Source organism: Bison bison, unplaced genomic scaffold (genome assembly GCF_000754665.1).
Source record: "Bison bison bison isolate TAMUID 2011002044 unplaced genomic scaffold, Bison_UMD1.0 scf7180017864472, whole genome shotgun sequence".
Lineage (NCBI taxonomy): Eukaryota > Metazoa > Chordata > Mammalia > Artiodactyla > Bovidae > Bison > Bison bison.
This window is the reverse complement of record NW_011495033.1, coordinates 5137545-5154004: the sequence shown is the minus strand read 5'-3', so window position 1 is coordinate 5154004 and position 16460 is coordinate 5137545. Positions and strand designations below refer to the sequence as shown.

The 16460-nt window shown below is 41.9% G+C and overlaps 1 protein-coding gene across 4 annotated transcripts in view; it reads right to left on the bottom strand.

Moving 5' to 3' along the window:
* Positions 1–3216, bottom strand: part of NF1 (neurofibromin 1) — a 275386-nt gene extending 272170 nt beyond the window's left edge. For 2 of the 4 annotated variants that reach the window (XM_010861455.1, XM_010861454.1), the window contains exons 1-2: positions 2605–2807; positions 2300–2453 (exon numbers count right to left, since the gene is read on the bottom strand). In XM_010861455.1, coding sequence (XP_010859757.1) covers positions 2300–2431 — 132 coding nt within the window. In that variant the 5' untranslated portion in view covers positions 2432–2453; positions 2605–2807. Of the gene's footprint in view, positions 1–2299; positions 2454–2604 lie in introns of all 4 variants that reach the window. The other 2 variants (XM_010861452.1, XM_010861457.1) reach the window with 2 other exon arrangements.
* Positions 3217–16460: the final 13244 nt, after the last annotated feature.

The following is a 16460-nucleotide window of genomic DNA, read 5'->3' as shown; positions in this document are numbered from 1 at the left end:
GCCATTCTGTTATCATAGCATAATAGAAGCTTCCTTTCAAGAAGTGCTTACAATGTGTCAGTTACTCTGCACTTCTATACAATATAAGGCACTTATGTACAGTAACATTTAAAAATTGTATACAGCCTGTGAGGTGACAATTTCTAGCTCCTTTTTACAGGTAAGGAAACAGAAGCTCAGAAGGCAATGGCACCCCACTCCAGTACTCTTGCCTAGAGAATCCCATGGATGGAGGAGCCTGGTAGGCTGCAGTCCATGGGTCGCTAAGAGTCGGACACGACTGAGCGACTTCACGTTCACTTTTCACTTTCATGCATTGGAGAAGGAAATGGCAACCCATTCCAGTGTTCTTGCCTGGAGAATCCCAGGGACGGGGGAGCCTGGTGGGCTTCTGTCTATGGGGTCGCACAGAGTCGGACACGACCAAAGTGACTTAGCAGCAGCAGCAGTAGCAAACAGAAGCTCAAAAGGATGCAGTAATGTATTCAGGGCACTCAGCTAGTGCGTGGTGAATCTGGTAGTTAAATGCAGCCCTGTCTGACTGAGATGCAGGTCCATTCTGTTAACCATCATCCTGTTCACAGAAGAGTTGTTGAAACACTCATCTCTCCATATATTCCATGTCCAGAGGAGTTTGAGAAATGCTATGCACTGTGGCTCCACATTCTCGATTCACAGTGTCATTTTGCTTTATAACATAATAGTTTAGGTCAGTGGTACTCAAACTTTTTTGAAGACATATTCCTATCACTAAAATGATTTAACACTCATGCCCAGTATAGGTTTATTTGCTTAAACATTCTATACATATTCTAAACTATCCATTTTATTTAATAATGTATTACTTTTTGTTTTCACTGGCATGTCAGATATTAGCAATATTATTAATGATAGTTAATATATTATAGGGCTTCCCAGGTGGCGCTAGTGGTAAAGAACCCTTCTGCCAATGCAGGAGACATAAGAGATGCGGGTTTAATCCCTGGGTTGGGAAGATCCTCCAGAGGAGGGCATGACAACCCACTCCAGTATTCTTGCCTGGAGAATCCCCATGGACAGAGGAGCCTAATGGGCTACAGTCCATAGGGTCACAAAGAGTATATATTACGTACAAATATATTATAAAGCTATAAAATATTATTAATAATGTTTATAATAATATTTTTATTGAGAGCATTATGATTGGACTTTATCATTATTTTCAGCATCATGATTTATTGATCTTTTCAAAGTTCTGGTTCTAAAGATCAGTTTATTTTGTTACTTCCTTTTTTAAAGATGTATTTCTTTATTTATTTATGGCTGTGCTGGGTCTCCATTGCTGTGCGTGTGCCGTGCATTGCGGTAAGGAGGAGCTACTCTATAGTTGCGGTGCTTGGGCTACTTGTTGCGGTGGCTTCTCTTGTTGCAGAGCATGGGCTCTAGGTACTCGGGCTCAGTAGTTGTGGCACAAGGGTTTAGTTGCTCCACTGCGTGTGGGAACTTCCCAGACCAGGGATCCAGCCCACGTCTCCTGCATTGGCAGGCAGATTCTTAACCACTGGACCACCACGCAAGTCCATTTTGTTAGTTCTGTAATGGCTACCATAACTGAAAAGTTTCCTCTAATGATATTAGTTTTTCAGCCTCAGTTATTAACTCTGCAAGGATGCTGCTGCTCTTGCAACGCACTTAGTATATTTCCATTTTCCCTGAGTCTAATCAGTTGTTTGTCTAAACTAATAAATGGATTCAAAATCTACTGAAACATTTCCTTCTTACCTTCAATGGGTAAAATTGTTTTACTTTCAAATTTTAAAAGTGTGCATCTATGAGAATTTTTATGTGTGCACACAAGTTTTTTTCAGGAAAAAGCCATGTAACTATGAAATAAAGAACTATTTTCAAAATGTTGTCTCCAAGGACTTCCCTGATGGTCCAGTGGCTAAGAATCCAGGCTCCCTATGCAGGGGGCCCAGTTTTGATTCCTGGTCAGGGAACTAGATCCTTCATCCTGCAACTAAGAGTTCTATGCTACAACTAAAGATCCTGCATGCTGCAACTAAGACCCGGAGCAGACAAATAAATACATACAAATAAATATTTTTTTAAAATGCCCTTTCCATAGCATGTTTCATTAGGAAAGGAGTTAGTCACTCTCTTCATCATTGTCAGAAAAGACCTTTATCTTGTGTATGTGTCTGTCTGTTTAAAAAAAAAAAAAATTTAGAGTATTACTGACAGCCTCTGTCCTTCACAAGAAACCTCCTTATAGCCCTAAGGTACAAAAGATGATTGTTACCCACGTACAAAGACGCACCTTGTCTTGGATCCCAGAAAAGAGTACATTCTGTATCATCTGTGGAAGTCTAAGATAAGGGTTTATCTTCGTTCTATGGAATTCCAAATGTGGGAATAATTTCATATTGGTCAGGTTCTTGGTTGCACACATTCAGAGGCCACCTGCAGTTTACCTGAACAGAAACAGACAGTCCTGAAAGGATATTGATGGGTCACAGAACGGATGGGGAAGCAGAGTGATGGGCCCCAGGAAACAGGCAGGAACCAGTGGGGGTGAGTCAGCAGGAAACCCAGCCAAAGACATGACACAGGAACATTACTCACGGCCACAGGCACCGCTGTGAGTGCTCTCTAAGGGCTCCTGGGTCTGTGCGTCATCACCCCTCCGTAGCATCACTCCCAGCTGGAACATCCCGTTGGCTGAGCCAGAAAGCAGCATAGGGACTATCTGGCCTCTTTGAGCTTCTGCTGCAGGCAGGGCCCTCCTTTCAAAACCTTCAAGACCTTCCAAGGGTGCAATTCCAACTAAATAGAAATGAGACTTAGGTGCTGCATAGGCAGAAGAAAAAAATCACAATTTGGAAATATCCAAGAAAGAACTATTTTCGGAGACATGGTAGGTTTTTAAAGGACACATTTGAGATCCAGACTATTCAATTTGTCATACGCAATACTTTCGAGGGCAGAATGGGAGAGACTGGGTTAAGTGTGTGGCTTGAGCCTGGGTTTGAAGGCCAGGTCGGCTATTTCCAAGCTGTGTGGCCCTGGGCAAGAAAATCAGCCTCTCTGAGCCTATTCTTATCTATAAGATTGGGTCACTAAAGTACTTGCCTCACAGCGTTGGACTTTGAGGTTTTTGTGAGATAATGTTTGTGAAGATCTTACCAGTGACTAAGACTCCACACTCCCAATGCAGGGAGCCTGGGTTTGATTTCTGGCCAGGGAACTAGATCCCACATGCCGAAGCTAAGGATCCCACACGCCAAAGATCAAAGATACAGCGTGCTGCAATTAAGACCCAGCGCAACCAAATAAGTAAATTAAATAAATAAATATTTTTAAAAAAATAAAGATTGGGCACTGTTAACTCTTACAAAGATGAATGAAAGTGTAAATAAAATGCTCCATTGAACATTAAATTCATCAGGATGCTAAGAAGAAACAGGCCTGGCTCTATTCCATTACCCTGAAACCAGGGAGCACTATGTCTTTTAACACCTTGAAGTGTGCTTCTTTTTAAAAAAGTGTTTTTTTAGGTTGGGCTCCCCAGAACCAAAGCCTGGGGTGAGAAACTGTGTGCACGTGATTTATTAAGGAAGGGCTCCAGGAGAAATCAGTAAAGGAGTGGGTGAAGGGGGAAAAGGAGGAGACCGACGAGGCTGCCATTCGGCCCGGCAATGCCGGGGACTCTGGAATGCAAGTCACACCTGTGTCTCTTCCAACTGAAGGCAAGGCCCTTGCACTCCGCACCTGCGGTCATCAATTAAGGACCACCCCAGGAGGATGAAAACTGCTAGGAACTTCCAAAACCCTGCCCTGGAGGAAAGAGGGGCTTCTGAAGCCTCAGATTAGGTTCCCAAAGAAGAATCATGGGTGAGGCCATTGTAAACAAAAGCACACTTGAAGCTGGGGAGAAATGACCAAAATGGTAAAAAATATATATGTATATATCTGGGAGGATTTGGGCAGAGACTCAGCATCCTGCCCTCTGTAATGATTCACTTATTGAGACCCTGAGCCTGGGGGATCCTCAAAAGGCACTACGGTGAAGAGGGAATCAACAGCCCAGCAGCACAAACCATGAAGGAACATTGTAAGAGGCATTTGATAGTCTTGGAGGACAATAAAGAATTAAGACGTATCTGCAAGTCCTAAACTGCAAATTACTATATATATAGGAGATAAACGGCAAGGTCTTCCTGGGTAGCACAGGGAGCTGTACCCCATATCTTGTAATAAATTACAACAGAAAAGAATCTGAAAAGAATATTTACATAAAACTGAATCACTCTGCTGTATTCCAGAAACTAATACAAGATTGTAAATCAGCTATGCTACACGTGCCTGCTAAGTTGCTTCAGTCCTGTCTGACTCTTTGTGACGCTATGGACTATAGCGCACCAGGCTCCTCTGTCCATGAGATTCTCCAGGCAAGAATACTGGAGTGGGTTGCCATACCCTTCTCCAGGGGATCTTCCTGACTCAGGGATTGAACCCAAGTCTCCTGTAGCTCCTGCACTGCAGGCAGATTCTTTACCGCTGAGCCACCCGGGAAGCCAAAATCAGCTATACCTCAATTGAAAAAAGGAAAAAAGAATTAAGATGACTTCCCACTTCCGACCTTCTGTAGTTACTTTTTGTTAATCCTTTTCTGTTGGGAAGCACCAGCACGTGGTGGTTAAGAGGCGCCCATCAATTAGAGCTACACAGTCTTGGTTTTGAATATAACATCTGGCCTCAGTTTCCTCATCTTTAAAACAGGGATAATGGGGACTTCCCTGCTGGTCCAGTAGCTAAGACTCTGCACTCCCAAAGCAGGGGACCTGGTTCAATCCCAGGTCAGGGAACTAGAGATCACACGCTGCAACTAAGAGCTTGCATACCACAACTAAAAGATGCTGCATGCCGCAACGAAGACTGAAGATCTGTGTGCCGCAGCGAAGACGCTGTGAAGTCAAATAAATAAAATAAATGTTGAAACACAACAACAACAAAAATAAAAATAAAAGAGGGATAATGATAGTGCCTACCTCACAGGGTTGTTGATTCCTAAGGAATCAACCAGTTCCTCGTTGTAAAGCACTTAGAGTGGTATTTGGTAATAAGGTAAACAGTCTATTGCTGTTGTTGTTATTGTTCAGTTGCTAAGTTGTGTCCGATTCTTTGCGACCCCATGGACTGCAGCATGCCAGGCTTCCCTGTCCTTCACTATCTCCTGGAGCTTGCTCAAACTCATGTCCATTGAGTCAGTGATGCTATCCAACCATCACCCATGGTTTGGCCAAAAGCAACATGCCTGGACCATGGCTGTCAAACAACTAGATGAATGGGCAGAGTCTTTGAAAATTGCTTTGTGGATTCTGGGTAAGTGGAAATGTACAGAGCAGCTGTATATGAAGTTGAGAGAAGTGGACTTACCTGGATGGCTGTGTTGCTGGAGATCTCCTATCCTCCAGGATACCCACCCTCAGACTAGGGCACCTTGCTCTCTCCTCCCAGGGAAAAAACAGCAATACAGGGGAAGGGTTTGGAGTCAGACTGTCTGGTCTGGGTTATATCCTGATCAGAAGCAAACTGGGTGACCTAAGCTAAGCATGGAGCCTCTCTGAGACTCGGTGTTCTCATCCATAAAATGGAGTTAATTATATTAATAAGACCTACTTCATAGCGCTTTTTTTTTTTTTTTTTTGGTATGCCACATGGCTTGCAGGATCTTAGTTCCCTGGCTTCAGCCATGAAAGCATCGAGTTCTAACCACTGGACCATCAGGGAGTTCCCTGGTTTTGTTTTCAATTTTGTTTTTTCAATGTTCATTGGACCTATAGCACATTGCCTGGTATGTATTATGTGATTAAAACATGTTATCCATTATTATTTGGCCAAAATTCCTGAAACAAACTTCATTCTTGTTAAGCTTATTTAAATATCATCAGCTTTTTGGTTAGTTATGGTTTATAAAAGCAAAATATAAAAATAGTATTGTCTTTTCAGGCTGAGAAGAATGTTTTCAAACTTAAATAAAAATCAGTGAAGCCTTGTTTTCAAACCAATTTCTGTTAGAAGCCTGATGTGTAGAACCAATGAAAGCTGCTCTGGGGGGTGGAGCCTAGACAGCTGGCCTCATCCTTCTTTCTCAGCTGACATTTCTGACACCCTGGGGAGTCCTGGACTCCTGAAATAAGAACACCCCCCATATCCCTGCATTTTTTTCTAGTGTCTTCTTATTTTACAGTCTGAAGTTCACTAGGGGAAAGTGGCTCATTCAAGATCTCCCCAACTCAGTGGGGGATTAGGAGGTACAAGCTATTGGATGTAAGACAGGCTACAAGGATGTGTTAAACAACATGGAGAATATAGCCAATATCTTGTAATAACTGTAAATGGAGTAAATATTTAAACTGTATTAAAAAATAAAAATTAAATTGGGACTTCCCTGGCAGCCCAGTGGTTAAGACTTCATGCTTCCATGCCCCAAACCAGGGGCACATGTTTGATTCCTGATCAGGGAACTAAGATCCCACATGCCACATGGTGAGGCCAAAATAATTAATTAATTAATTAAAACTTTGAAAAGATCCCCCCAGCTGGAAAATAACAGAGTAGGTGCCTGAATCCAGTCAATATTTCCTTTGATAGTTTCTCACGCTTCCATCATCTGAGCAATTCTTGGGTTTGCTGACTAAAGTAGCATTTCATTGGTTTATTGGACAATTACTTGCTTCATAATGTAGTTCCTTGCTGTGATTCCTGCCTTTGTAAAATTCTTTACTGTTATAAGCAATCATATCCATGAATCTGACATTTGATGCTATATATTTTCTTAATTTACACTTAAACTAAAAAGTGTGAAAATATAAAAGTACTTGTCCGTACACCATTTAAAGCTTAAGTATGCACACCCCACAGACCCAGTGATTTCCATAGTACATTTTGGAAAATACTGCTCTGTGTGCAAAAAAGAAAATACCTTAGCTTTAAGGAAGCCAGTTCAGGGGAGGAACCATATCTTTACCAGAGACCAGGAGGTTCAGGCTTCTCAGATGGCACTAAGTGGTAAAGAACCCACCTCCCAATGCAGGAGACTTAAGAGACGTGGGTTTGATCCCTGGGTCGGGAAGATCCCTGGAGAAGGAAATGACAACCCACTCCAGTATTCTTGCCTGGGAAATTCCATGGACAGAGGAACCTGGCTGGCTAGAGTCCACGGGGTCACTAAGAGTTAGATGTGACTTAGCATTCACACAGGAGGTCCAGGGATTTTCTGGGCCCTGTTCCCTGTGGGCTTCAATTCAATAGGATGATACAAGTTTAGAATGAGTTTAAAGGATGATTCCAGTGGAGCTGGTTTGGGTCTTAGTTTTTTGTTTTGCTTTGATTAACGGAAACAAGACGTGGGAAGTCACTGAACCGCAAGCTCTTCGGAAACTGTCTCTTGTTCTGTAATTAAATGGGTTCTAAGCACTATGAAATATTTGGATTTATAACTTTTAAGAACTTTTCTATGTGTCTTTACTGTGTACACTTTACAACTTATGAAAGTTGCAGTTAGTCCAGCCTTAGTAATCACAAGAAGATGTTGCAGGGCCTCGTACTGTGAGGAAATAATTCACACCTTGGAATGCTAATTGCACTTGCTCTTCAACCCAGAGGCTCAAAAGGCAGCAGGACCCATGTGCAATGGTATACACCCCGTCTCGTCTGGCTGGATCTGGTTTCGAAATGAAGAAAGAGAAGAAAATCATTTACGTTTTGCCTAAAAATAGTCGTTTTAAGGGTTCCCCCTCCTTCAAATAATGCACCCACTATAGGCTGTGCTAGATATAGAAATGTAAAGCTTTTTCCATTCTCTTCAAAGGTCAATTTGTTAGTTTACTTTTTCCACTTAGTGCAACTCCTGTCATTGGCTTGTCACCTTAGATCTGACACGAAGGTAACATAAACCAGGAGCAGTCAGACCAGTCCTTGCTTAGATTTCACATCCAGAAGAGCTAATATTTGGGACCTCCCTGGTGGTCCAGGAGCTAAGATTCTGTGCTCCCAACGCAGGGCTCCCTGATTAGGAAGCTATATCCCACAAACCCTGCATGCCACAGTGAAGACTGAAGATCTCGTGGGCAGCAACTAAGACCCAGCACAGCCAAGTAAATAAATGAATTATTAAAAAAATACTTCATAATATTTTTTCCATTTACACGAGTATCAGAGTCCCAGTGTTTGCAAAAGACTTCTAGAAATTTGGGAAACACAGATTAGCTAGTCAAGCTGGCCCTTAAAAATGAACTTTAAAAAACTGATATAAAAAAATATATATATATATAAAGCATCATCAGTACACTAGCTGAAAGCACAGACCTTCATTTTAGACAAACCTGAGTTTGAATCCTGACTCTACTGACTGAACTTGGAGTAAGTTCATGAACTTGCTGTGCTTCAGGGTCTTCACTTCTAAGGCAAGGGTACAAAGAGTACCGACTTCATAGATTTTCTTTGAGGATTAAATGAGATAACGCACATAAAATATTTAGAACAGGGCTGGACACAAAGAAAGCATTCCAAAAAATGCTAGCTATTATTTTTGTTGTGACCCTCATAATTACTACCATTCTGCCACACAAATTATCAATACCTAAAAAAAAAAAAAAAATTATCAATACCTGAAGTAGGTGTGGTCATTGTGACAGATTTAATGGACTGGCTCCCACAACATCCACTCCGACCCTTTCTAAAACCCCCAGCACCTGAATTCTTTTGTAACTAAGGTTTTACATATGACCCAGGTTCTGCTGAGTATATGCATGTGTGACCCAGAAAGGTGACAGTGATTCAAATAAAGTGACATTTTCATGTGGGTGGATCTATTTTCTTGCAAGAACAACAGTGGAGAAGCTTTGGTAAAAGTTCTAGTGTCCAGAACTCCCCTGGCAGTCCAGTGGTTATGTTATGATTTTAAAATAAGAACAGAAATAGATGAGAAACCTGGTAAAATTGAAACCACACTTCACCCAGGACTCTACCCATCACACACTTCCACTGCAGAGGGTGTTCCATCCCTGGTTCAGCAGGGTTTCATGCAGCCCGATGCAGCTAAAACAGAAAAAAAGTTCCCGTGTCCAGAACCTAGTCTCATAGGTATTACGTGGTAAGCAGCCACAACGGTGTCTCCATGAGAACAGTCCCATTTATGGTTGGGCATTTCTCCAGAGACTGTTCTGGCTGTGTGGTATGTCAGCCTGTTTCCCTGGCACTGATGAAAACCCTGTAGCCTACCTAGTAGCCTGCTCTAATCCTGTTCTGTTAAAACTAGCTGGAGTGAATTCTGTTGCCTGCAATCAAGGACACAGTGATTATCAAGCAATCAATACATAATTATCAGAATAATCCTAATTACCACAGTCAAAAAGTTTTCTTTACTAAGTATATTCTGTTTCCTAAAGGAATCAAGATCAGAATGTATAAAAACCTTCGAAATGCATTCACCCTAAAAGATACCACATGAATGGAAACTTGTTTTGTTGTTGTTTTTTTTTAAGGCTTAATTTTCTTCAGCAGCAGAAAAGGGGTCCCAGAAAGTCACTTAGTATGTATATGTGCTTGGCTCAGTGTGTTGTATACGGTCATTAACATCCTACCCTCTAGGATGGCACCTAGGAATGTGCTCTATTATAATGATAAGAATGCCTTGAAAGACACTAACAAGGGCATTGAGACCCATCTCCAGGCAGATTTTGAATTGACGAAAAATGACATTGTAGTGAGTAGAGTCCTGGGTGAAGTGTGGTTTCAGCTTTACCAGGTTTCTCATCTGTTTTTGTTCTTGTTTTAAAATCAGAAGATAAAATTCTTTCCTCCTACAAACGCTGCTCTTCAAGCATCTTCTCTGAGTGAGACAGAGGCCATCCTTGACAATTCTCTTATCATTTAATACTTGATTTCCCATTTTCCCCCTTTACATCCTCCTGGCAAAGTGAAATGACCACCTCAGTGCAGATCAGGGAACTTCCCACAATCCTGAACTAATAGGCGGAAATGTCAAGTGCTTAAGTTACTTATGTCTTTCTCCAAAAAAGTTCCTAAAAATGCTGGACGTCTGGCTTAGTCAGTCAGATGGTATATTTGTTTCCTATTGCTGCTGTAATAGTTGTCACAAATTTAGTGACTTAAAACCACATAGATGTATTATCCTTACAGTTTTAGACATCAGAAGTCTGAAATCAATTTTACTGGGATTTAGCCAAGCGTCCACAGGACTTGTTCCTTCTGGAAATTTCAGGGGAGAATCCGTTTCCTTGCTTTTTTCAGCTTTTTCAGGTTGCCTGGATTCCTTGCCTCCTGGCCCCTTCCTCACATCACTTCAACCTCTTGTTTTCATGGCCACAACCCCTACTACTGACTCTGAAACCCCTCCTGCTTTCTTCTTATGGGGATTTTAGGATTACACTGAGCCCAGTTGGATAAGCCAGGACAGTTTTTCATCTCAAAATCTTTAACATCCCTTTAAAGTATTTTTGACATCCCTTTTGCCCTATATGGTAACATGCACATGTTCTGGGCATTTGGGATATGGACATGGGGTGGAGGTCAAGAACCAGAGTTCTAATCATGTTTTCTCAGTCAGTGGGGGCTTACTATAAGGTTACATTAGAAATTAGAGAATAGGAAATAAGAAAATCAACTGGTATTTGAGATACAACACAGGTACCTGATTATCTTGCTGGCCTCTCAGCAACAGATCTTTTGCTTGTGACTCTAGACTTCACTGATACCATGACTGTCTCTACTTCCTCTATTTCCTACTAATTATCTCAGCATCTCTCACAGTCAGATTTAACCAGACACCATCCTGCAGAAGGTCCTCCTTTTCTGTCATGCTCTTGTATCAGGACATCTCATTGGCTGCTATCTAGCCTACAAAGGACAACTTTTGAATCACGTGCCAATCCTTAGTCCAATCAGCTTTGGCCAAGGAAGCATGACCACAGGACCCAAAACATAGACCCCAGTGCATAGGAACCACAAACATTTTTCTCTGAAAGGGACTGAGAGGTGGCAAGCATTCAGAGATTATCAAAGACTCCGCTTCAAACAATCAATGTCATAGACTTCTCTCTAAACAAAACAACAATCAATGACCTCAGAGTTTGGGCAATAATTTTTTACCACCTGATTTTAAAAGCTGGCACATATAAGTGCCTGTTACAAATGGGTTTTAGTTACCATTTACAAAGTATTCTTAAGAGAAAAAAAAATTATAAAATGTCCAAAAATGAATAAAGAAGGAGTTCTCCAGGAAGTTATGATGTCATAATAGCTTGTAGTTTAATCACTAGCAAAGATATGCACATCATTAAAAAAAGTCTTCAAGGTCAAAGGCCTTTATTATACTTCAGATTACATAAAGCAACACACTGAAATTCCCAGAGCTTGAACCATCCAAGAAAAATAACCCTTATAGCTTCCAGGACACTGAGTTTAATTCATTTGATAAACATTCACTGTCTTTCATAGAGAGATGAGATCTAGGAAAGGGGAGAAGTCATATGGAATGCAGCACAGACACAAATTGACTTCTCTTTAATAGGAATCAAAGAGAGTGTTACACTTATACTCTCGGATTATGTCAGATAATCACAGGCTCAGCCACTGGATTAGTCATATCATGAATTTCATAATCACTATGTAATTGACACAGACCTTTAAACAGTCCTTTCTTCCTGGAAGCCAGTTTATTGCTGGAATTAAAAGAACTGTCACTCTGGGGAAAATGGAACCTACTTTTCACTTGGCTCACCTTGGCTGTGAGTAAGAAAGAGCTTTCCAGGAGTTTTGTTCTTCCTGTCCAAGTTGTCCAAGTGGAAACAAGTAGATTGTCCTTAAGGATGCAAAGATTCTCTAAGTGGGAGCCTGGAGCAAAGGCAAAGGAGAAAGTGTTTAATGCCCAGGCTGTTAGAAGTAATGGACTATGCTGTGTGTGTTTCCACTGCGTCAATACCAGCATGTAATCAAACCTCCATGCAGCCCAGGAACATCCATTCTAGCCTGGACTCTTAGAGCCAGAAGAATGATTCAAGTTATTGAATCATTGATTCAAGTCAAATGATTTGGCCACTTGCCAGTCATTTGACCTTTGGCAAATGGGACTGACCAGGGAGCTTGTTCAAACAGGACTCTTGTCATGATTTAAAACAGGTAAAATAAAATGAAAGCAGGCAAAATGCAGTTCACTATCTGTGAATAGACGCCCTCCACAAACCTTACTCTTGTTATCCATCATCCACTCTCACCACCTCAGATGTTGAAGTCCTGTCTAGAGTAATGTCACACTCCTCAAATCACCAAACGCTTTCTCTCTTCTTTGATACTTGGTCATTCTAGGCTCTCCAACAGCCCATGAACTCTTTCTAACACTAAATGTAGTCTGGGTGCTACCTGCAAGCACTCCATTTGGCTTTTGACGATTTCTTCTCCTCCGCTATATTCTAAGCAACTGTCTGTTATTTAAGAGCCTCCTCTCTTTCTTCCCCTCCAGTTCTTCATTCCTGGTCTTCTCTTTCCCTAGTCTTGTACCTCCAGAGGCCAAAGTCTACAGTGGATAGGAAATTTCCCGTCAGGTTTAGAACATGTGAAATGTGGTCAGGTTAGAAGAAGAAAAAGAGGAAGGAATCATGCCTGTTGCTTTATTTTTTTCCACATAAATTCAGCTCCTCATAAATTACTCCCTATCTTTATGCAGCTTCTCAACCTTCTTCTTTTTTGTTTTTTGTTTTTTTTGTTTGTTTGTTTTTGGCTATTCCACACAGCTTGCAGGATCTTAGTTCCCCAACCAGGGATTGAATCCAGACCCCAGCAGTGAAGGCACTGAATCCTAACCACTCGTTGCTGTTCAGCTGCCAAGTCCTGTCTGACTCTTTGTGACCCCATGAACTGCAGCATGCCACGTTTCCCTGTTCTTCACTATTTCCTGGAGTTTGCTCAAACTCATGTCCATTGAGTTGGTGATGTCATGCAAACAGCTCATTCTCTGTTGCACCCTTCTCCTCCTGTCCTCAATCTTTCCCAGCTGCAGGGTCTTTTCTAGTGAGTTAACTCTTTGCATCAGGTGGCCAAAGTGTTGGAGCTTCAGCTTCAGCATCAGTGCTTCCAATGAATATTCAGGGTTGATTACCTTTAGGATTGACTGGTTTGATCTCCTTGCTGTCCAAAGGACTTCCCTCAACCTTTTCTTAATCCCCTTTGATTTATTGGCAAATATTGGGTATGATCAAGAGAGCAGTCACACGGCATTTCCTGGCCTCCATGGCAGTCCAGATTAGGGCCAGATGACAGGGTTCTAGTGAGTTGGATGAGAGTCGATGTGTTGTATGTGACTTATATACTTGGCCCCCAAACATCTTACACAATCTTCCACATTCTTTTTCTTCACCAGTTGGGTCATTGGATAGAAAAGGTCTAAGGAAGAATTTCCAGGAGGCCCTGGGGAACTATGGGGCTCCAAGATAGAAGGGGCCTGGATCCTTGAGTCACTACTTGGAGGAGATTGCCCAGGAGAGCTGCCCAACTCACTGTGAGGTGAGGGGGAAATAAATCTTTGTTGTACTAAACCACAGAGTTTTGGAGTTCTGTGCTACGGCAGCTGGTGGGTGGTTTTTTTTTTTCAATATTTGTTATTTATTTATTTGGCTGCACTTGGTCTTAACTGTAGCACACGGGATCTTTGATTTTCATTGCAGCCTTCAGACTCTTAGTTTGGACCTGTGGGATCTAGTTCCCTGACCAGGGAATTGCCTGCTGCATTGGGAGCACAGAGGCTTTGCTGCTGGATCACCAGGGAAGTCTATAGTAGCTAGTGCTAATTAACCTTATTAATACATTTAAAAAGTTTCTACAACATAAAAAGGGCTTAACAACCGTTAGTTTTTATTGACATTATTAGTTGTTCAATCAGCTCATAATTATTGATGATTACATGTATTTTCTCATGTGTTTTCCACAATTCCTCAGGAGGTAGATAGCCAGGCCTTGCTGCCTCCCATTGTAGGACCTTCATCTGTGTTCTTCTTTCTGCCTAACCTACTCCTTCCTCCCTTCTTCCCTTTGGCCACTACTAATCCCTAAGATCATAGCTCAAGAGGAATTTTACCCATGAAAACCTCCCTCAACCATCTAGGCTTGCTCACTGCCCCTTATCACATGACCTTGTAGGTCCCTACATTTTTCCTACAGAGTACTTATCACAATTTGCCATTGCATGAATATTGATTTAATTCTTTGGTGAATATCTCCCTTCCCCACCACAGAGTGAGCACCAAGAGAATGGGGGCCATCCTCTTTGATTCACTGTTGCATTCCCTGTGTGCCTTGCCCAGTGGCTGGCATATTGGACATGCTCAAAAATTATTTGAGTTGTGCATGTCTCTGCCCAGGGTAGGTCTCACAGGCTGTCTGCTTCATAGGGGGGTCAAATGTCTGTGGAGGATTGAGCTGTCATCTTTGCCAGTTTAGAAACTTTTTTTTCATTTTTCATGGAAGCCCAGAAATCTGGGAAATGATTCACAATAACCACACTTACAGGATATCTACTTCCTGGCCTTAAAGTCCCTGGGAAAATAAACTAGTTAATATTCAGAAATGTATTTGAAAGAGGATGGTTTTGAGAGGAATTTGTTTCTTCTAGGCTGGAGAATTAACCTGGCTGTCTTAAAGAGTGCATCTTTCTTTTCCAAATATACGCACTTTGATTAGATACCATCGAAGCTATGCTTACTGAAGGCCATAGCACATAATAGGAGCTCAATAAAGACCTGAATAACTATCTGTGAATCTTACTGTTAATAGCTAAATGACTGACAACTGTACTTATATTCATTTTCTGGACCTCTGCAGATAATTACTTTTTGTTGTGATAGTATCTGTCCCTATATCTGCACCATGGAAATTTGGGAAGAACTGGTGACCAAGAGCCAAACTCAAGACTACAGATTTCTTGAAGTTAAGAATCATCATCTTCCTCACCCCTACTCCACACCAAAAAAAAAAAAGATTATCATGATGGCCAACATTTATCATGTACTTTTCCATAGGAGGCACTTTACCGCTGTTGTTTAACCCTCATAACAACCTTGTGAGCAACAGCCTCATTTTCTAGATGAAGAAATGATGCCCACACAAGATAAGGAACATATGGAAGATGACCTGACTAGTAAGCAGCAGAGCCAAGATTAGAACTCAGGCCTATGTCACTAGAGTCTGCCTTTTCCTTCACCGAGTTCAGCACATTCCAGCCTGTGGTTGTTTTGGTATCCCTGCAACAGTTTGAAATGGACTTGTGTGTAAGGGACTTCCCTGGTGGTCTAGCGGCTAAGACTCTGCACTCCCAATATAGGGGCTCAGGTTCAATCCCTGGTCAGGGAACTAGATCCCGCATGTTGCAACAAAGATTGACAATCCTGCATGGCCCAACTAAGATCCAGCATAGCCAAAAGATAAAAATATTAAAAAATAATAATAATTAAAATAAATGATTTAAAAAAAAACAGGTATGTACAGTTAAATCTGGGTTGCCAGGAGCAGAAAACAACTCTGGTTATTGTAAAGAGAAAAGCGATTATAAGGCTACCAAGAATTTACAAGAAGCTGGAGAACTAGACAAAATTTGAGGTAGGGATGGAGCCTAAGGAGCAGAATATTGGATACTCATCTTTTAGCAGGAAAATCCAACCAGAATGCCTCAGACCAATCCTCCAAATGGGTAGGGGGCAGGGGGCTCTCCAGATCCAGTGGTAAGAATTGCCTTTTGATTGTTGTTAGGTAAACTATCACCGTAATATCTCACAGCATGGACACTTCCTGCCTCTAAGAAATCTCAGTACCTGGCCTTCCTGCTGCCCACCTGTCATATCTGTGTTTACCTTCCTTTTAAACCCCAGGGAAGCCCAAAGGGGCTATGTCCGTGCACCTGGGCCAGGTGTGTCTGCAACAGTGGTAGCTCCCTGCTCTGAGTCCAGATGGAGGCTGCAGTGGTCTGGGGTTGAGGAGCAAGAGGCTTCCCAGTGTGGATCGGGAAGTAGAAGGAGGGGCCGACAGCAGCCCTAGGGGATGAAAAAGTTCATCAGCCCCTCCCCAAAGCCTGCTCACAATATCCGAATTGGACTGACTCTCTTTGTTTCTTTTTTAAATAAAATCACTTGAGGTGACAGAAAAACTTGAAAATGGCTATAATAAGACACCTCCATGACAGCTGTCCTGACTCTCTGAAATATATGACCGAGCTTAAAAAGACACTCAAGGTCAGAAGACACCACAGACTTGGCAACACCACCTTGGGTTCATCTGCCCTGAGACTGGCTCCTTAAAGTGACATGGGCACTTTTCTAAAACTCTTGCCTGCTTCTGAGCACACTGTCATGGAACTTCCTCCTCAGAATCATGTACACGTGAATGTCCCTCTAGAACTGTTTATAGTG